General features: G+C 39.9%; 1 protein-coding gene across 1 annotated transcript; it reads left to right on the top strand.

Moving 5' to 3' along the window:
* The first annotated feature begins 2,713 nt into the window (after window positions 1-2,713).
* On the top strand, window positions 2,714-6,740 carry LOC128866864 (endoplasmic reticulum junction formation protein lunapark-B). The gene is made up of 7 exons (XM_054107894.1): window positions 2,714-3,264; window positions 3,418-3,647; window positions 3,756-3,888; window positions 4,123-4,171; window positions 4,233-4,655; window positions 5,340-5,522; window positions 5,600-6,740. The coding sequence occupies exons 1-7, from the start codon at window positions 3,238-3,240 to the stop codon at window positions 6,070-6,072; spliced, it is 1,518 nt and encodes a 505-aa protein (XP_053963869.1). The 5' UTR covers window positions 2,714-3,237; the 3' UTR covers window positions 6,073-6,740.
* The last annotated feature ends 14,555 nt before the right edge of the window (window positions 6,741-21,295 follow it).

Raw genomic sequence — 21,295 nt, forward strand, 5'->3', positions numbered from 1 at the left:
TAAACATACGAATGTACAAACAAAGCATACCATTTTGACGTAATCCATACCTACGGTGAAAAATTCAGCTGGGTGAATGCTGTCACCTTAATAAATCCACCTTGGACACAGCGAAAGAAAAAAACACCACCTTTAATAGATTCGCCTTCTTCTCAGCTGTGAGCATTTTTTGACAACCAGCTGAGTGTTTTTACTTATGGATCTGTACAATGACTGTATGACTGTACAATGAATATAGTCTCAAGATTTTTATTTGAAAAGAGTTGAATAATCGCAAATTAATTTACTAAAGGAACTGAAACTGTCATCACCAGCGGAACTAAAAAATCGTTTAGATCTATTTGTTTACAAATTTCAAATTACAAAGAAGTTTTTCAAAAACCTCGCTCTTTTTAAATTTAGATGCCAAAAAAAAATTCTCCAATTCTCTGTTTGTACGATTGCTGACAAATGTACTCTTCTGCATCCACAAAATAACTGATGTTACGTTTCTTGTTTCAAACATTCCCATACACACAGTAACATTCTTTTCAACATGCCTCAAAATTCAACAATTTTAATAACATCAACCGTAACTCCAACATTTTTTTCAAACCCGCCCTTACATGGGTAAGATTGACCGTTATATTGGTTGTTTCTAACTTAAGTTTGAAACAATATTCCTGGTGTATGCCACGCTTCAAGTGGATGTAGGACTTATTTTAATAAACTTTGGACGTTCAGTATGAGAAATGCTTGCTCCAAAATTCTGCCCAGCTCATTTTTTACAAATTGTTGAAAAACGGGCATTTCAAATACATGCAAATATTTGTATGCAATATTTTATTCAAACCATTTTTTGACGGGATTTTCCTATCGAGCGTTCATTATCGTTTACATTTCTCCTCTTTTTCGCAAAAAAAAAATCGATACTCGAATCGAAATATAAAACTATTTCATAACTACTAATTGCCATATTTGGGAATTAAACTACGTGCACATATGCAGTTATTAGCAGGACGACTCGTTCACCTATAGCAGATTAGATTAGAAATTGACATTCAGCTGTCAATGCTGTTGAGAAAGGGTTTTCTTCGCTGAAATTGGTTTGGTGGAATGTTATGGCGTTTTTGGTTTGTTTAATTACTATTCACGAAGGGAAGAAACAGCAAACAGAAGTAATAGTTAATTTAATTGTACAGTTTGCGGCTAGTAATAGACAGTTGGAGGAAATCCGTAAACAAAGTTGCAAAAATTTTGACAGGGATGCGCATGAGAGATTCGATATTATATTTTACAATACACAATAACAGACCAAAGCGTCTATGGGCACACGCCATTTATGAATGCATAATTAATAATATATAGCAAAAACACGCCTTTTTCTGTAGCATGAATGCATAATTGATAATAATATCTAACAAAAATTTTATTATTTATTATATCTACAAATCTCTTTTCCCTGCCGGCATCCATTTTATTTAGTTTTATCTTTTACGTTTCTCCCTACATTACGTCATAATAATTATCTATAACACAGGGTTGTATGGAAAAACGTATCTTTATAATCTGCAATTATTGAAGTGAAACTTCTTAGGCGTCGATGGACGAGCGAGAAGGGAGAGTAAAATTTCAAGGCCATGGCATTTTCGTTCCGCGAGAGAGAGAAAAGATATAACGTAGAGAAAAAGGAGAGAGAGAGCTATACCTTCTATATATCTTAGATACACTTGAGGCTATTTTTGCTGAGTTTTTCCTTTTGGTTGCTAATTTCTAGTGAGAAAAAACAGTGCCTACTTTTTGGCGCTTGTTTGTTGGTGCAAACTTGTAGGAAATATATTTTTGGCGTTATATTTCCTTGGTGCTTACTGATTGAGGCGTTTCTTGGCCCCAATTTTTTTGGCGTTTTTGTTTTTGGTGCCTACTTTTTGGCGCTTATTTCCGTTTCCTGGCTGGTGCTTGTGCGTACTATAAGTGCTTTCCATTCCGGCGTCGGATTTATTGGTATTGCCTTGCGGTAATTTGTGCCGTTGCTGCGGTCCTGGAATCGCAGCGTTTTTGCGGGTGATAAACGCTCGGAGTAGTGCGCGTTGTTGCCACGGCTTGTGCCCTGCGTTTACCTACACCGGTCGACCCTTCTCCGTTTTTTGTAAATTTTGTCTATTTTTATTCTCTGCAAATATTGTGCATTTATTTAGATATATATTCTTTATCCCTCTCTCTCTCGCTCTCTCTCATTCTCTCATTCTCTCTCGGGTGTCTCCCTCTTTCTTTGTCTACCTTGAAAGTTTCACTTCTGTTATGTGTACTACGCTACACACACTTTTTTTGTTATTTCCCCAATCATTTTAATATTATTAATTATTTGGGTTTGTAATCAATTTTCGAACGCAGCAACACTGAACGTACTGTTGGTTGCCCTGCAGCCATCATTTCTATGTAGAAAGGAGAAATAGCTTGTTATCGTTGATAATGATTTAAGCTTATTATCGATTATTTTGTTATTCTTGTAGATTTTCTGTAACTTCTTGTACGTCTATACGTATTACTTTGTGAAAACAATATTGTTAACCGAAATTATATGTTTCCTATTACTCTCCTATTGCTGTATATGCTAAAAATAGATATGCAAAAGTTGCCGATATTTATAAAGGTAATTGGAAAAAAGACAAACCACTCAACTGCGTGGCATCACTGCAACGCTGACGTTTGGTTGAAACAATAAATAAGGGGGTCGCGGTAGTGGAATAGCAGCAGCGCTGTACTGGTATTTTTTGTTTTAGCATTTTTTGACTGAATCGCTGTTGTTGGTTTTATTTTTCTTCTTTTGCTCTGCTGTGCTGAATTTATATTTGCCTAAAAGCCGAAAAGCGCACGTAATCTGAAGCAGAGACCACGGAAGTTTTCAAAGGCATCATCATCGCTGTCGTCATCAATAGCTAGGCAACATCGCACAATAATTCCTTCATCATCATTAGTAGCGTCGTACGAAGCAATATAAAAATCTGAATTATTTGAACGTTGGCGGTAGCCTATGACTGAAATGTGACTCAGGCTTAACACAGAGCATAAAAACAATAAAAGAAGAAATAAGCATCAGCGATGAGTGTAGCCTAAACGCATCCAGTGGTTTATGAAGCGAAGGCACAGTCATTGGTTTATAAGCCGTTGTAGATTAGAGTTGGAAGTGATATCAGAAGTGCAAAAGAAAGTTGACTGCAATCAACGCAAATAATATAAGCAACATAGCGCAATAAGATGGGCGCTATATTAGCCAAGTTCAGGGTAAGGTGCCATATTTGTATGCAGGCGACCTTCGTTGGCCCCGCAATTGAAAAACAAATTTATACAAACACGAAATAAGAGTCTTGTACACGCGTTATTCAATAGGTATTTTTGTGTGTTTCATGTTTTATGTGTGCCCACATCTATTTATAGAAAGAGAAGTCCACCGATGAGGTGCTCGAGGGACTGGAGGAGAAAATCAAGCAGATTGAAAAATATACATTAAATACAAAGGAGCAGAAGCGACGCATTGTAGGCAATTTTCTAGCCACATCTATTGGCATTTATGTGATCGCATTTATTGTTTTTTACTTTGTCTATTTTCCGCCGACATGGCGAGAGCGGATCATTTACTCAGTGCCATTGTTTTTGTTTCCATTTGTGTAAGTAGTCAAGTGCCTGGGTGCATGTTCATAGGCAAGCCGGTCTTGCGGGTGTTATTTCCAAGCATCAGTGAATAATACAATCTTTTGTTGTTATTATCTTTATAGCATTATATTCCTGCGACGTTTATTTACGTGGTATTTTGAGCGAAAGTTGAACAAAAACTCCAATAAGTTGACAGCATTGCATGAAGAGAAAAAGAAAATATTAGAGCAGGTCATGGACAAGGAGACATACAAGGTGAGTGCGACGACCGATAAAAGTGTGTGAAATGTATTGAAATGACAGATTAGAGTATAATTGTTTGACTATGAAATGCATGAAATGAGATGAGCCAATGAATTTGTCTGACAAAAAAAAAAACATAATATTGTAAATAAATTAATTTCTATACTGCATGCAATCAAGATTTAAGGCTCACTAATAAATAAATTTTATTTCTCTTTTAATCTATTTCGTTCAAAATTTCTGTAGGTAGCCGTAAAACTGCTGGCTAGATATGGCAGTCAAAAATCCGTGAACGGTATATTTTTATTATATTTAGTAAATACATTTTTAATTAAGCGTATAATATCACATTTCAGTTTTGACACCTCGTGTTCCACCTGCTGGCAACTTAAACATAGCAACACAGCGACTTGCTATTGCTCCGTCGCCAAATGCGCCCGCAAACGTATCCAGTCTGCAAGATCTTCGATTGCGTGCACCTTTGAGCACTACTTCGCTTTCGCTTACGCCACGTCAACGCATAAGCAGTTCACCGGCGGCAACTGGAGTGCCGGCACCAACCGGCCAAGCGCTCATACCACGTGCGCCGTTAGCAATCACACCACAAAGGCGACCAGTTGGTGGTGCCTTAGCTGGCCAAGAGTTGCGTAGACGAACACCATTTCCAGTGGTCAATCAACAGGCTAAAGGTGTGCTGGAACGTATTGTTGATGTACTTATTGGTGATGGGCCAAAAGACCGATTCGCTATGATTTGCAAAGAATGCTATTCACATAACGGTGAGTACTAGATGAAGAAGTGTGAAGAAATGTTTGGTAGGTTTGGGTGTTTGGCCGAGCTCCTCCACCTATTTGGGGTATGCGTCTTGATGTTGTTCCACAAATGGAGGGACCTACAGTTTCAAGCCGACTCCGAACGGCAGATATTTTTATGAGGAGCTTTTTCATGGCAGAAATACACTCGGAGGTTTGCCATTGCTTGCCGAGGGGCGACCGCTATTAGAAAAATGTTTTTCTTAATTTTGGTGTTGCATAGAGATTGGAATCTACGTTCTCTCTGTGAATTCCGAATGGTAGTCACGCACCAACCCATTCGGCTACGGCAGCCGCAAAGAAAATAGATTTCCGTAAAAATGCGGAAATTTATTTATTTGCTTTATTGTTGAAGCATTAAACCATTCCCATAAAATGCTAGGAAATGATGAGTGATAGGTGTTTATCGAAAAACGCATGCTTTATGGTTCATTTTTATTCACATATCAGGTGGCTGATTAAGCTTTTTCATTTCATAAAAAGAAAAATTCCAATGAACTGATTGCAACCAACAAAATTACAAAATTTACTATTTCTAATATATGGAATAGAACCGTGTCTAAGCTTAGCAGCTTGGACTTTGCGCGCGCGAATATATTACCTTTTTCCAATGAATAACTAATTTGTATTGTTTCTCTTTTAATCGCATAGGCATGGCCCTCAGAGAAGACTTCGATTACACTACGTTTCGCTGCGCCTTTTGCAATGCGCTGAACCCAGCACGTAAAGCACGACCCATTGCGCCACGTCTGCCGGAACAGCATTTCTTACATCAGAAGCGTGGCTCCAATTCTTCGTCATCGTCACCGACAGACATCGACTCTGAAAATGATGGTAATTTACACTTTTTGTTATTAGAAAATTTCTTATACTTATTTGGTTACTCATTTTGTGTGTTTATTATTTCATAGAACCTGTGGATCCGATGTCTACAACAGGATCGGCAGCAGTAACGCCACGCATTCAATTGACTGAAGCAACTAATACACCAGTAAAAACAGCAGCAGCAGCATTTGATAAATTAAATGCACTTGGCGTAATGCAACGTCAACCGGAAATTGGAGGGGGCGATGCACCTGGAGCAATGTCTGAAAATGCTGCTGATGCAGCTGGTAATGAGGAAGAGCAGCAACTAGAGCGGGAAAAAGCGGAAGAGCAGCAGCAAGAAACAGTAACCGCAAAAGTCGTTGCAAATTTGCAGGCACTGCATGCCACCGAAGATGATGAGTTGAGTAGACTGCAAGAGCGTTTCGCCCAAATGTATGCAATGGATGATGTTGGGGCCGAGCAGCAGCAACTGCGAGCTGTTGAAACAGATGCAGATAAACAATTACGGGAGCTGGAGCAAGCGGAGCAATTGGATGAATTGAAAAAATCAAAATAACATTAATTAGCACTACTAAAGTTGGCTTTATGGAGTAGCCAAATATGGAGGTGGAAAAGGAAAAAGAAGAAGAAGCAGTGGGCATGGCATTCTATTGTTCTTTTGCCAGATTTTTCAACGGCGAAAATTGTTGAATGCTGCGCTTGGAGTCTTGTTACTTATTTATAAAAATTAAAACGAAAAAAAAAAAACTACAGCAAAACTATTTATAAATGGAGAGAATCGATTTTAACATTACATAATTTGTTCGTATGTTTTTAACATTTTTTTTTTTAATTCTTGCAATTTTTAAATATTTATACTCATTAATTTTTATAATTTGCATTTGATTTTTTTGTATATACGAATATTTGTGGTGTATTTCACTTAGAGTCAAAGCAAAATACATCCACGCTTAACTACTTTTACTCGAAAATTAAATGAGCGAGCTTTTGATATTCTTATTTTTAAATGAACTAGTGAAATGCTTAAAGCAATTAAACTGAATTTAAAATAATGTAATGCACATTTGTACATATTTTTAAATATTTTAGCGAATGAATATTTAAATGATATGCATTGATTGTATGGAATTTTATATCGAACATCGAGAGAAACAAATCATATTGAATAATTAAAATGTCATATTTTAAATATATTTACATCGTGAATATCCAATTAATTATGAATGCGGGTAGTTTACACCATTAAAAGTGAAAGTGACTAGCTGTAGTGGCTAACGGCTGCTGCTATGTAACTAGAATCGAGTGTGTGTTTGTGTGCGTTTGCTGCTGATTCTATGGCTGTGACAGCAGTTGATTTGTTGAGTGCTCTGCTTGAGGCAATGTTGTAATCGTAAAAATGTTACAGGTTCTACCGCTTAGACAATAAGTTGAGGTGTTGGCAAGCAATTGTCGTTCAAAATGTATAAACTGCTGGTGATAACATGAGAACTTGAAAATCTGAAATATATACATACATACATATCAGCCGCACCGATGAAAGTTCGTTAAATGTAAAATCGAATTATTCTGTGAATGAATGTGATAAACAACAAAATTACTCTTATTGGGTTTATTTTTATTCGGAAGTATATATTTTTTTTCTTAAGGTAGGGTAGAAGGGGGCACATACGCAATTTTTTTTTTTTAACTGCTGTGGAAACTAAAAAATATTTTTTTTTGGTTTGATATTTGCTTACCTGGAAACCTTCATTTCTTATCTTCTTTGTTTTTTTTCTACTTTGTAATTTTTTAATGTTTCTATATATTTTTTTAAAGATTATTTGAAGTTACCCAAATTGGCGAAGCTGCCCCACCCATGGGGCACATACGCCAGGGAGATGGGGTAAAACCGCCACGATGAACAAAATGCTTTTTAAAAAAGTATAGCTACTTATAGTTTTTAATAAACTTTTTTATTTAAACACCAAAGGATGAGAACAAGAATGAGAAAGATGAGGAGAGGGGAGAGAGGGGAGGGAGAGGCTGAGGAAGAAGGATAAGAGTGGAGAGCAGAGAATAGAAAGAGAATGAGAGGAAGGGAAAGAGGGAAGTAAAAGAAATTGTTAAATCTATAAAATTCCAAGTTCGGGATAAATTATATACTTTACTTCACATTAAATTGTGTTAAATCTGATTCAAATACATATGTTGCAGCAGCTCGAGAAGTGCCAGGGGGATGAATTGGTTCAGGAAGCTTCAGAACAATATCTGTTTTTGGCACATATGACACGTCTTTAATAGCCGGATAAAAAAATACCCATGATTGCGTCTTTTTTTCGTAGAAATTCGATTTCGAATGAATCTTCAAACTCGCCTATTATTTGACCAACATAAAATTTATCTATTTGACCTTCAAAGCGCACAAGAACATAATCATTTAAGTCCAAGCCCTCGGTGTCAACGAACGATCCAGTTGATTTATCTGTATCTGGAAAACTTATAAGTAATGAGTCGTCTGCTGTTTCAGCCGATGATATCCGTTTTTTTGAATTCAAGTTCCTTTTGATTACTTTGCGTGGTCGTACTTTTTTCAATTCGGTATTTTCTTTTGCTTCCTTGGACGGCGTAGATGTAAGAATTTTAGATGCACCTTTTTTTTAGATTTGAAGAATTACGAGACTTGCCAATTTTAGGAAGAGGGCGAACTTGTTCTGGAGTTTTTTTAGGAGCTGGTATGGGTGAACATTCACAAGGAGTGACCGGTTCAACATCATCAGCAGTGGCATGTTCTACAGTTATGTCTACAAAGTCTGTGTCTTGAAATACTTGCCTGTTAAATGGGTTTATCCCGGCTGTTGTAAAACCCTTGCATATGTTCTCAGATACAAATGCCTTTTGAAAAGGCATTTTAGAAAGGTGAGGTTTATCGTATATAGTTATAGCTCGTCCAGGATTAGATAAAAGAAAATCATTGTATGATGTGGTCAGATATTTTTTAAATGGCCCAAATACGGATATGTCTAATGGCTAAAACTTATGCGAAGAATTTAAAATATTTACATATGAGGGCACAAGAAAATTCTAATGTATATGGGGGGGGAAGTACTGTGGTTATACCAGTTTCATCAAGATTATATATGTCACCAGGATCGAATGAATATTTACTATACAAAATGTGTACATTGTCAAAAAATACCATTACAGCTGCTTTTGTAAATGACGCAAAAAGGCGCAAGGCTCGTATTTTCAGGTTTTCTCAAACTTAAATCTTTGTTTCGCTTCATGAAGCCTTGCATCCAATCAATTCCTGCTGTTTTGGTACTTATCCAAGTTATAGGAACTTTTATGTCGTTCACATCGGCATAGTCGTAAACGAACTTCCGCGCAGCGCTGTACGTGAACCCATGTTGAAGATTAGAGCACACCTTGAAGTATTCTGCTATTTCATTTTCCTGTTTCTTTGTAAATACTTGGTTGGAGCTGTACTTTGAAGAGAATGGAAATGTTTCGTCGTCTGAAGAATTTCCAGAGTCATCAATTGCCTGGGTTTTTTCTTTGTTCATTTTTGCTATTCTGTCTCTTAATGTAGTGCGACTTAAGCCATATGTTCGCGCGGATTCGCTTACGTTAAATTTTTTTGCAAGAACATCCTTAATAGCAAGTTTAATTTTTTCCTCATCCAAATTGCTACGGTTAGTTTTTCTCTTATAGTTCCGAACCATGTTGCTACCAACAACCTAAGCGTAAAATTTTATATAAGTTTATCTGAGTCTAACTCATGGGTAGGTTGCATTTTCCAGTGGCGCATTTACCCCATGGGGCACATACGCCACTGGTGCATTGACCCCATGGGGCACAACCGACGGCGAAACTGCCCCACCTGTAGCCTGGCGAATGTGCCCCATGTGCAGCCACTCTTACAAAAGTTATTTTTTTTTGCACTCCACAGCACTTTTGCAAAACTAGTTTTAAACTTTATTTAAGGAAATATAGCCAGTATCACACTTATGAAAAGTTTTTGCCATTTATCAAAATTAACAAAGTTATTGCAAAATATACTTACATCCAAAAGTTTCTACAGCAATGTAAGAAATTGAATAGACGCGACTGTGTACGATCACTTGCAAACTTTAAATGTCAAGGTACGTTAAACTAGAGGTGGTCAACTGAAGTACAATATATCGACCATGGATGTTCGATATCACTGATAAATTTAGAGAAAACGGGGGGTGGCGAATGTACCCCAGCGGCGAATGTGCCCCCTTCTACCCTACATATATTTAAGAATACACAAAGAAAATTTAATACCGTTCCGGTGAATATTTTCGCAGTTACACGCAAATTTTAAAAGTCGGTGACCGACATTACTCGAAAACGGCTAAACCGATCAGTCTCAAATTTTAAAACGAGCTTCTTAAATATATTGTTTAGTAATTAATCAAAGAGTTTTCTCACCGATAAATATTTTTCTATAAAGAATTTGAGGCCGAAATTTTGATCAAAAATCGATTTGTTTTTAGAAACCGCCATTTAGTAAAAAAAAAATGTATTTTGCTTATTCCTTCCGTTAATTACTAGACTTAACATTACTTTAACGAAATCTGTTTGGCTTTTTAATTTCAGAGGATCCAGTTCAGGGACATAGTGGCCACCGCAAAACGTCTTTTTTGAGAGGAGCTCCCGGAGATCAGCTGTAACTCCTTTCTAAATAAATATTTTTACTAATACTAAGTCTTAAAATACAGTTAAAAGGTAACATAATATGTGTACAAATTTTTAGATTAATAAATTTAAAAGTTTTCTCAGAAAAAATTCTGGAAAGTTCGCTTTATCGGCCTTCTAACTGTATATAACCCCTTAACCTTTACTCGAGACTGGGTTGTTGTTGTTGTTGTAGCAGCATAAACATTCCCCCTACCTACATACGGGGAATGCTACTGGAGTGACAGTCCTTGTCCGGATATAAATCCGGGTCGTTTCGGTAACGTAGAACCGCCTGTCGTGGAAACGAGACTGGTAGACCATCATCGCATGGAAAATCCCAATAGACAGTAAGAGAACGAATAAAGCAAGGAGAACACTGTCCGGAGACGGGCCATAAAATCCTACCCAAAACTAATTTTGGCGAAACCGCAACAACTACCTCGGATTGATAAAAGCAGAAGCAGTGGTCCACCTAGGACTGTCATGCTAAGAAAGAAGAGAAGAATGTTACTCTCGTAACAGTACCCACGTTTACAGCTATGATTTTGAGGCATTTAGATACTTCGTTTATCTAGGAACCAACAGTGGACCTACAGTTTTAAGCCGACTCCGAACGGCAGATATTTTTATGAGGAGCTTTTTCATGGCAGAAATACACTCGGAGGTTTGCCATTGCCTGCCGAGGGGCGATTTTGGTGTTTCACCGAGATTCGAACCGACGTTCTCTCTGTGAATTGCAAATGCTAGTCACGCACCAACCCATTCGGCTACGGCGGCCGAACCAACATTAACACCGATAATAAAGTCACTTTGGACTAAGTAGGCAATTGACTAGTAAAATCCTCTCTTGACCAATAAAAATCTCACTTTATAAGCCCCTCATCATAGTGTTCGAGAGAAAGATTCTGTGGACCTTTGCCCGTGCGTAACCAGCTGGTGGTAGCAGTGGAAGAGGAAGGCTTCCTTTACATTGCAAAAGATCAGGTTCAGAAAGACTTGAATTTACTTGGTGTGCATAATTGGCGCTGGTTAGTCTCTTAAGTGGTTATTGCGCCAATCAAGAAGAAGAATAATGTCGATGGCATCCAAAGATGATAGTTTTACAAGGTTCGGTCAATAACTATGGTAAACAACAAAATTGTGAGGGAGTCTCAACTACTACGCCCCATTGGATTCGGCAGCCGAATTCTGCCCGATCATTTCACAAATATTTCCCACACTCATCTAATCAGTTGTTATTCAGATGGCAATGAAATGATGTGTTGATTTTTTTCGAATATGACTAACACAATCTCAGTTTTTTTGTAAACACATCCCCTGTTACGTCAGCCCATCAGCTGAATCTGTCAAATTCGCTCAGAGCCGTATAACGGTTTGTTATTGAACAAACCTCAATTCTTTTCACCCTGACTAATAGCGCGTGCCCAAAAGTAAATGATTATCCGGACCTAAGAAGTAATAGCAGCAGCCCTGAATAGTCGCCACTGTCAAGTCATCTGTGGAGAGATTGGTATTAAAGTAGGAACATACACTTTTCTAAACAAGTATTACTGCTCCTACCCTGTTCGTAGAGTTCGGGAAGTATGTGGTATGGTTGGGTGAGTCCAGTCCAGATACCACGTTTCCCGAACCGATTCATGGTGCCTGGACTAGAGCCATGTCGTAGTTGACCCCCTCTAAATTTTGAAGCAGCTGAACTGAGGCTTCCTTGCTTTTGTGAAGGTTAATTTGAAAGACCTTCAGCATCAGGCTTTGGTTCCTTCACGGGGTTGGATACCTGCTCCAGCTCACCTACCTTCTCGTCCAAGATGTTAAGAGAGGTTTCGAGGATGTCTTCAATGCCATGATCCTTCTCCACCTCCCCAGTTTTGAGCGTGTTTTCGTTTTCATCCGTTGGGTTGCGTTTTTTAAGACGAAGGAACACGCTTCCAATGCCTCACGCCATTTTCCAAAATCGTTCGTACAAGATGTCCTGCGCCATTTTATATATCTGGAGGATGTAGTTCTTCTGACTTCCATCTGCGTTCGCTGATTTAGTCCCTTTCAACACCTTCCAGTTGTCGGTAGGTATATCTTTCTGCTGCATGTGTAGCAGACGCAGTGCATACTCCGGGTTTATCGTGCGCGGTATTAACACCTTCGCCTTTGGTATCGAAGGTACACAGCTGCGATCCACTATTTCAAGAGCGGCACCTTCCCATAGGCCTTGAAGCTTCTTCATAGCTTCCTTAACCCAAGTGAGGGAGGGGCCGTCCTTGCATTTTATGATTTTGCCGCCGTTGAACCATCCTGCTCCATCAAATGTAGGCACAGATGCGCTCAGATCGCCGTCCATTTCGAAGAGAGCTTCCAACAGCTTCATTTTGACTGCTTTCCATTGCTTTTGCCCATTTGCCCCAGCGGGTTACCACTATCAATAAGTGCCACAGTCAGGTGCTTTTTGGCAATCTCATTAGCCGCGCGCCTCTGCTTTGGACGTTGCCGGCTTATCGTCGTCCTTTTTGCTGTGCTTTACGTTTGGCTTTGCAACAACATTTTTGCACTTTCTTTTTGTGGTGGGTATCCTATCTTCACTTTCGGTCGATCGCTGCCTTTTTTCGGCCAGTCTCCCCTCAACCTGATTGGCGAACTTCGGGATTGATGCAGCACACCCAGCGCGATTTGAAAAGTGAGCACGGTCCCTTTCAACTTCCTTTTTAGCTCATGCCAATCGTTCCACTTCAGCTTACGTCAGATTTGTCATGCCACTAAACTGTTCGCAGATTTAGACCGCAGCCTTTTAGCGTACTTGCGCTTTTATCCCCTCCTTGGTTGGCTTAGCTCTGGGCCCTTTCTCACTCAAAGAACTAGCACCATCAAGTTTCATTATTGAGCGAAGTAAAGCTTCTTCCTCTTCAGTATTCACGTTTGCAACACTTTCCAGGTCAGAGTCTTTGCGGACTATGGCACTTGTGCGTTGCATACCGTTATTCGTCTTTTTGGCAGTAACATTACGACCACTGTAACCTACTCCCGTTATAGTAGAAGTTTGGTTTCTTGAGTTAGTATTTGAATTCATCTTTTTCGTACGACCATCTGCTCGACAAGGCAAGCGCAGTGGTCTAAGTAGTATAAAGGGGAATTCAAATGGTCCACCACGGCAGCGCCCCATGCCGTGACAAGGCCACAGTTACTCCCTAAGGCGGTCTGGTGGTGTTAAGATACAGCCTGTCTGGTAAGCCCCTGGCTGCAGAGGTCAAGCGTTTTACGTGAATCGGAGGGAATTTCGACAATTATTATTATTGTATTTGTTTGTGTTTGTGTGCCTTTCCATTGGTCGATATCTGCTGTGAACATAAAACATCAAACTACAGAAGAAAAGTTTTCTTCAATATCAGCGGCAACCAATGGTAAGCCTACGAGTGTATTAGTTAGAGCATTTCCTAAAATACCTTCAGCTCTTCGGTGGCGTCCTAGAATGGTAGGTACTCCATTGCAGTACAACACCAAGACACATACCACTAACATTGTCACATTGTTACACAACTGATAAGAAACACCCGCAACCACACCGAAAAAGGGCCATGGAACACACGCTGCTGTGACAGATTTTATGTCACGAAATGCAGCGAACATAAAATAAATAATTCGGAATAGAGAAAAATCAAGCGGAAAATTGCTGTAAGACAGCATAAAAAATAAATGAATTAATGAAATGCAACTGAAAATAGAAGAACAATAAAAATAAAAGTATAAAAGTTATGTAATGAGAATTAATTTTACAGCTATGGCTAAAGATATGCGCACATACACACGTACGCATGCGAGTGTACACATACACTTGCTACAATTTTCAAGCATACATACATACATACATATACGTGCTTAGGTATGTAAATATATGCTGAGAACAACTGTAATGCGCCAAAGCTAAAGAGCCAGTCTGTGAGAGGGTAATAAGCGGCAAGCGGCAAGCGGTGAGCGACAAGCACTAGCACCAGCACTTTTCGTACATATATGTATGTATGTATGTATGCGCATACATACAATACCAGAAAAAACGGAAAGTTACCATTGGAATCAATGCATGCGTCAGTCGCCACCGTCATCGTCAACGACACCGACACCGACACCGTTGTGGTGGCAAGAAAATTATAACAGAAAAAAAAAAAAAATTGAAAAATAAAGAGTGTTTTTCTCGCGCAACTGTTGCCAGTTACTGATATGGGCGACCACAATGGGACGTGAATATTTTTCCGCACTGCATTGATCAAGGCTAACAGCAACAACAACAAGAATTTAATACAATATTAAAAAAAAGTTATAAAAAGTCCAATAGAAACACCAAACTTGTTAACAGTCCCAGAAAGTCCACTCAACCGCATTACGAACACAACCACACACACACACATGCACACACAACCAACTGTTGCCACCTACTCGCTGTGGTTGCTGCTTGCCGATTGCTGGAGTGTGGTAAAGCGCCTTTGGTCAATCTCAATTAGATGTATGACAACATACTCACAAACGCTGGTCACAGCTTCAGCATCAGCAGCAGCCGCAGCAAGAACAACAATAGCGCCGTCACACGTTCGAGCTGCTGCTGCTGCTGGTGATGGCGACAGAGGTGTTGCCGCATGTGCCGTCCTGACCACCAGCAACTGCACGCCACTCAGGAGCAGCGTCGACAAGCGCGCCGGTGGTAATGGTGATTACAGCAACGCTACGACATTCTTTTGTTGCTGCGTAACAAATTGACCAGTAAGTGATCACCGAGCGGGTGAGCCCCGCAATTGTTGCTGCTGCAAGAATTCAATTTGGCTGACCGCAATGCGAAGTGTGTGGAGGTGGCAAGCGTGTGTAACCGTGTCAAGTTATTGCTCTGGTGACCAAATGCGCATGCAATACAAAGAACCACGGAATGGAGTCGGGGTGGGAATGTAATTAGAAAAAAAAACAAAATTGAAGCGTAATATTTGTATGCACTCAGTGTTCAATGGGATCCTGTATATGTAACTAGTCCGTTTTAGATGGCATTTGTTATATAGATGGAAAACTGCTCTACCTCAACTGGTAGTGTAGCTACTCATACAGATAGCTCAACGCTGGATGGCAGTGAGTGAGATGACCCAACTTTGAGGTACGGTACACTAGACACGGCTAGTTACTGGGGCGGCAGCTTTTGGCCGGGAAAAGCCCGAGTCATTCCGGTAACGTAGAATCGGTTGCCATGGGAATGCATGCTCCCTGTAAATAATAAACTGCTCAGCAAGCAGTTCCTGTTAGGGTGTTACCGCAGGTCCCACCTATGAACATTTGCTTGAGCCTGAGCCGCCTCCCAGGCACGTTAGGAGACACCTCCTCAATTACGTGGACGAGATCCAGCACAAAACAGACCGACAATTATTGGATCGGACAGTGTACAGACAGACAATTAACGACATTCATCGGGAGATTCTTACCTCCTTCTTAAGCTCTCGACCCCCGAATGCCGTCAGCGGAGTCCAACCACCTCCCATTGCCGACGAAGAGCTCCAACTTCCCCGAGAGTGCCGCGTAGGTAGGTATAGTGGTTGTCAGTTGACACACCTAGGCCTGCTGTAGGCCCATTGTGATACCACCAGGGCTGTCCCCTCTCCTCACTCTACATTGTCCTCATTGAATCAACCTGTGACTTTAATATATCTAATAAGGCGTGTTCTTTTTATATTGGCTACTTCTGCCAAGTTATTCAGGGAACTTTTTCATAAAATATTAAACCTTCTATCGAGAGCCATGCACCCGCATAGAAAGTGTTCTATAGTCTCTTCTTCTTCAATATCGTTACAGCTTCTGCAATAGTCATTATAGGGTGCTCCCAGTCTACTGGCATGCCTGCCAATCAGACAATGCCCTGTTACGACCGCAAGAAGGTTTCTCATGTTCTTCCTGTTCAGTTTCAACAGTCGGTTTATGCGGCCCATGTTCCATTCTGGCCACATCATTCTACTTGTTGCACAGATCAGGGACTGAGTCCATAGCCTGTTGGCAGCTTTGATAGTGTGTTGGTCTATAAGCATCTTACAAGTTGCTAAAGGTATAGGTATATATGTTCGCTTTGTCTGGTTGGATCGGCAATGTGGTACCCAATCTCGCTAGTTATCTGCTTTGCAGTTGCCTTCTATGTCCCTATGATCCGGCACCCAGAGCATGTTTATAACAAAGTACTGTGATAGTTCTGTCAAAACGTCGATATATTCTCTTACTGTCTTCGAGTTAATATTAGGCGATTGTAAAGCTTTCAGAGCTATCTGAATATATATTTATATCTCTTGTGGTGAGGACACTTTTATTTAGGGCTAGTAGGCCTTACCTGATAGCCAGAATTTCAGCTTGAAGTACACTACAGTGATCCAGTAGCCGGAATTAGATGTTGGCATTAATTTACTCAGAGTGAAGGCCTCCACCCACTTGTTCATTTGGCTTAGAACCATCAGTATAGATCCTGACTCCACTTCCCCACTTACCCCATTGTCCCAATCTTCTCTTATTGGGAAAGTTGTGGTAAAGGATGTGTTTACATGCAGCTCTACTGAGTTACAAATTCTGTAGTTTGATATAAGAAGGGGTATTCGTCTAGTATTCTTGCGTGGCCTCTTCTGTTAGTGGCTAAGCTAGAAGATTCCCTTAACCTTTTCTTCCCCAATTGACAGTGTGATTCCCTCAAGGGTAGGGGGGCTTAGAACAGGTATCCTTTGTTTTCTGGTAAACATGATTAGCTCTGTTTTGTTGGGATTTACCCCAAGATTACTCGATACAGCCCACCGGCTTACATCGTTCAAAGCATTTTGCATTATATTGCAGAGGGTATCTGGGAATTTTTATCTTATTAATAATGCAACATCATCTGCGTAACCTTGCCACAATTACGTTCTGGATATTGTAGCAGGTTAAACTTCTACTTATCCAGAATTGACACCGACATACTAAGCGTATTCCCCGCATGTGAAGGCACCCCACACAACACTAACCACCTTTTCACATGACCTATCAAACCCACTCATCTAACACTCCTCTCCCTCTGGATCCATCCTGTCGAAACAGCAAGTTTCCGGGGCCTACCGTTAGATGAGCTAGACGAACATGATCGGTGATTTACACTACACTGACAGGGCAAAGTTACTGCTACAAAAACAACAACAACAACATGACCCAACTTTATCCTCCTTTTTGGTTGCGAGATCAGTGAAACGTGTGCCAGTCTGAGGTCATGGTGTTTGTTGAGGCTTCAGACCAATTTGCTCTGACCGCTCGATCTTCTAGGAAGAGATTTATTCATCTTTGACCATAGTTAGACTGCAATAGGACTATGGGCTCGTTCACGTTTAATTCTGAACTGTCGCTAGGCTGGTTAAACATAATAGCCACCACCTCACTTCGGTCCGGGTATCTAAGTTAATAGAGGGGAAACTGCATGGCAGAAGAAATTATATGTGACCAAGTAGATTCTTTCTGGAAAATAATGCTTTGCTTTGTAAATTGCAATTATATAATTTATATAGATATTCTGCGTAAATATGGAGTCAAAATACTTGTAGGATCTACAGGTAAATGTACCTGGAATGGCAGCAATTGGATCCGAAACGAACACTAAGCTTAGACTTCTTGAAGAGGTCGATTATATACACTGACGTTGATGTTCTAGTGGCGCCGTGCCTAATGGGAAGTCAAATAAAAAGGCTGAGAGTGCCTTCTCGAAGATTATATAGATAGCGGCGATATCACAATGTGTATTTATTTTTGGTCTAAGCTAGCCATATTTTCCAGCTCCTGTTATTCCCTACCTTTTTACCCACCTTCTCATCTTCCATTATAATTCAATATCCGTTAGGAACTATTAGATCTCATGCGAGCGTAGTTGAACATAGCTATTGAATCTAGCACTGGTTCCGAGCTATCAGCGGAAAGACAATTGACACTTTCAAGTACATCACCGCGTGAAATTTATCTGCAATATAATGAGTGAAGGTCGCCCGCGAAGGCGACTAATGGACTGCAAAGAAGACGACCGACGAACACTCGAAGTAACTGACTGGAAATATTGTATCTAGAAAGAGGTCTGGAAGAATATCATACAGAAGGCTAAAACCCACCCCGGGTGGCAATGCTAAATGACGATGATGGCATACGAGGGCAGTTCAATAAGTACTAGTACGGGCATTCCTGAAGGAAGTTGGTGTTAGCATCGTGTACTGCCATCTATCAAGCGACGGCAAAACAAATTTCAGACTAATTGACAGGTTAGTTTGTATTTGGCAGCTATTCGAGTAAGACGTCTTTCGCTAAGATGGAAAAAGAAAAAAGGAGGAAATGTAATTCGCTTTTCGTTTTTGGATTGGAAGAAATACGAGGAGATGAAGCCAAAGTTGGATGCTGTCTATGGGGACGCTTTGCGATCGATGATCACAGTTAGATATTGGTTCAACGAATTTAAACGTGGAGCGAAAAGAACGCCCGGTAGACGTGGTTACCGAGGAAATCATTCAAAAAGTCAACATCTTGATTCTCCCTGATCGACGAACGAAAAAAATATTTTATATGATAAGTTGGCGATGAAAAAATTGCGATTGCTCAGAAGTAACAACAAGCGGATGCGGGTGTTAACTTCGAAGCAGTGCTTGGAGTAATTTAAGCGAGATCCGAAGGAATTTTTGCATCGAGTTGTCACCGATGAAAGCAGTTGTTGTTGTTGTTTCACCACGATAACGCACCAGTACTTGCATCCGGAGTTGTTGCCGCCAAACTGCATGAATTGCGTTATGAATTGCTGCCGCCCCTCCCGTATTCAACCGATCTGGCTCCATGTGCCTTTTTCTTGTTGCCTGCCTAATATGAAGAAATGGCTCACGGGAAAAAAATTTAGTTCAAACGTAGAAGTCATCGCCGAGACAGAGTAGTATTTTGGAGAGTTTGACAAATCCTATTTTTTGGAGGGGCTCAAAAAATGGCCGGAGCGTTGGGAGAAGTGTATCCTTGTAAAATGGGACTATATTGAAAAAAAATGGTGTCCTCATTTTTAATACGGGTACTTATTGAAGCCCCTTCGTATAACCATGTATTGAAAAACCGTTACTAACCTTGCACTGTTGTCACACTTTGACGCTAATTTGTAAATCATTTTAAAGACTTTACTTTTAGAAAATGGGCCGTAGAGAACTAGTCCTCACATAAGACTTGTCTACTTTTACGGCAGGGTAATGGAACACCCACCCATATAGTCAAGCGGGTTGGGAACCAGTGCGGCAGTATTGTGCAATCCGAATCTTACTTCAATGAATTTGTTAAGTAACGATGCTTTTATACATACATACATATGCGAGTATGGGCAAATAATACATATGAAGATACCTAAAAACGTATGTATGTACATATGTACGCATGCAAATCTGTAACTGAACTATTTCGCGAAGTGACACACAGTTCACCCCTTGGCTCATTATGTCAAATCGAGACACGCCACTTGAAATTCTTGCACTTGCAAATTTATTTACAAACATATATACATACATACTTACAAGCCTAGTATATGGTATATTCAATGCGTATACGAGTGTATAATTTTATTAGTAGTTACACGGTTAGATGTATATACAGTGAACTCTCTCTTAAGCGGACACCTAAGGGGCTGACAAATTTGTCCGCTCATAAGAGATGTCCGCTTATGAGAATATATATTTTTCTCATAAGAGTTCATAAAAATGTGTAATAGGAAGTTAACTTAACTTCAATCTTATTTTCTATTGTACAAAGTGAAGTCCAAAATAAACAAGACTGAGCTAAAATAGAAACGACAGGAGCTTTGTTCTGATAACTTCGAGTTTATTTATTCAAAATAGTCCCCTCTGGCTTCGATACACTGTTTTGTGCGATCTAAGACCTTTTCGAAAGAGTGTTTCAGGTCATTGGCCGGAATGCCCTTCAGGATATCGGTACAACCCTTTGGATGGCTTCTACGGACGAAAATGTTTTCCTTTCATGGCCAAAGGCAATTTCCCGAAAAGTTATCAGGTGAATACGGTGAGTGGTTGATGGTTGAAATGCGATTTCTAGTCAAAAAATCAGTCACAAGAGTGGATCGATGAGATGCCATAAGCGCCAGCTTTCTTCTTCGCGGTATTCAGGGAGAATTCGACGAATGCGATGCAACAAACGCTTCAAAATGCCGAGATAGAAAATTGCATTGACGGTTTGGCCCATTGGCCCTTGATCGACTTGATTTGTTTTTTGCTTCTCCAAACGCGATTTTTTGGGTGGTGGCTCGTCTGGAGCCTTCCATTCAGCACTTTGACGCTTAGTTTCGAGTTTATGTTGGAAACACCACGTTTCATCACCAGTTACACCAGAAGTTCTCGCCTTTTCCCGTCTCTTTTATGAGGTATTTCGAACGTTGTATTCCGAGCAATTTTTGGTCCTCAGAATGAAACGTGCACAGACCTTTCGTAAGCCCAAATGATCAGTTAAAATGCGATAAATCGATGTTTTGGAGATATTCAACTCCGATTCCATGAATTCTAATTTCAATGGAGCTTTCGGTGATCATTGTTCATTTTCATTTATGTCCTCACGACCATCTCTGAAATGTGTAAACTACTCATGAACTCTGGCACGAGATAGACAATCATCGCCATAAACTTGTTTCACCAATTCAAATGTTTCGGTAAACGTTTTACCGATTTTAAAACAAAATTTGATATGAGCTCTTTGTGCGAAACTAATTTTTGTACCGATAACACAAACTTACTGACACTTTAGACGCAATAGCTTCGCTTCCACTGAACCGAATGTCAACAAATTTTCACTGGAAGTCTGCTAGGTATGTAACTCCAACGTACTAACTCATTAAAAAGATTGCGCCATCAAAAACATTTCTATGACACCAGTCTTGTTTATTTAGGACTTCACTTTGTATTTCATCTTCAGACGAGATGGCCAACGATTCTTGGAAAACAGTTAACACTTCAGTCTTGACATTTTCCAAATCTTCATCATTAATGAATATTTCATTATCTAAATTAAGATAGTCTTCCATGTCAACTAAGATTTCGCTCTGAACTCGATTTTTAACGTTGGAGAACTGA

Source organism: Anastrepha ludens, chromosome 6 (genome assembly GCF_028408465.1).
Source record: "Anastrepha ludens isolate Willacy chromosome 6, idAnaLude1.1, whole genome shotgun sequence".
NCBI classification, from domain to species: domain Eukaryota; kingdom Metazoa; phylum Arthropoda; class Insecta; order Diptera; family Tephritidae; genus Anastrepha; species Anastrepha ludens.

Excerpts from the sequence above, each read along its gene's own strand:
- LOC128866864 (XM_054107894.1), top strand. The coding sequence starts at position 3,238 with ATGGGCGCTATATTAGCCAAGTTCAGG. Across the intron at positions 3,648-3,755 it reads TTGTTTTTGTTTCCATTTGT|CATTATATTCCTGCGACGTT; the intron begins GTAAGTAGTCAA and ends TTATCTTTATAG. Across the intron at positions 4,656-5,339 it reads AGAATGCTATTCACATAACG|GCATGGCCCTCAGAGAAGAC; the intron begins GTGAGTACTAGA and ends TTAATCGCATAG.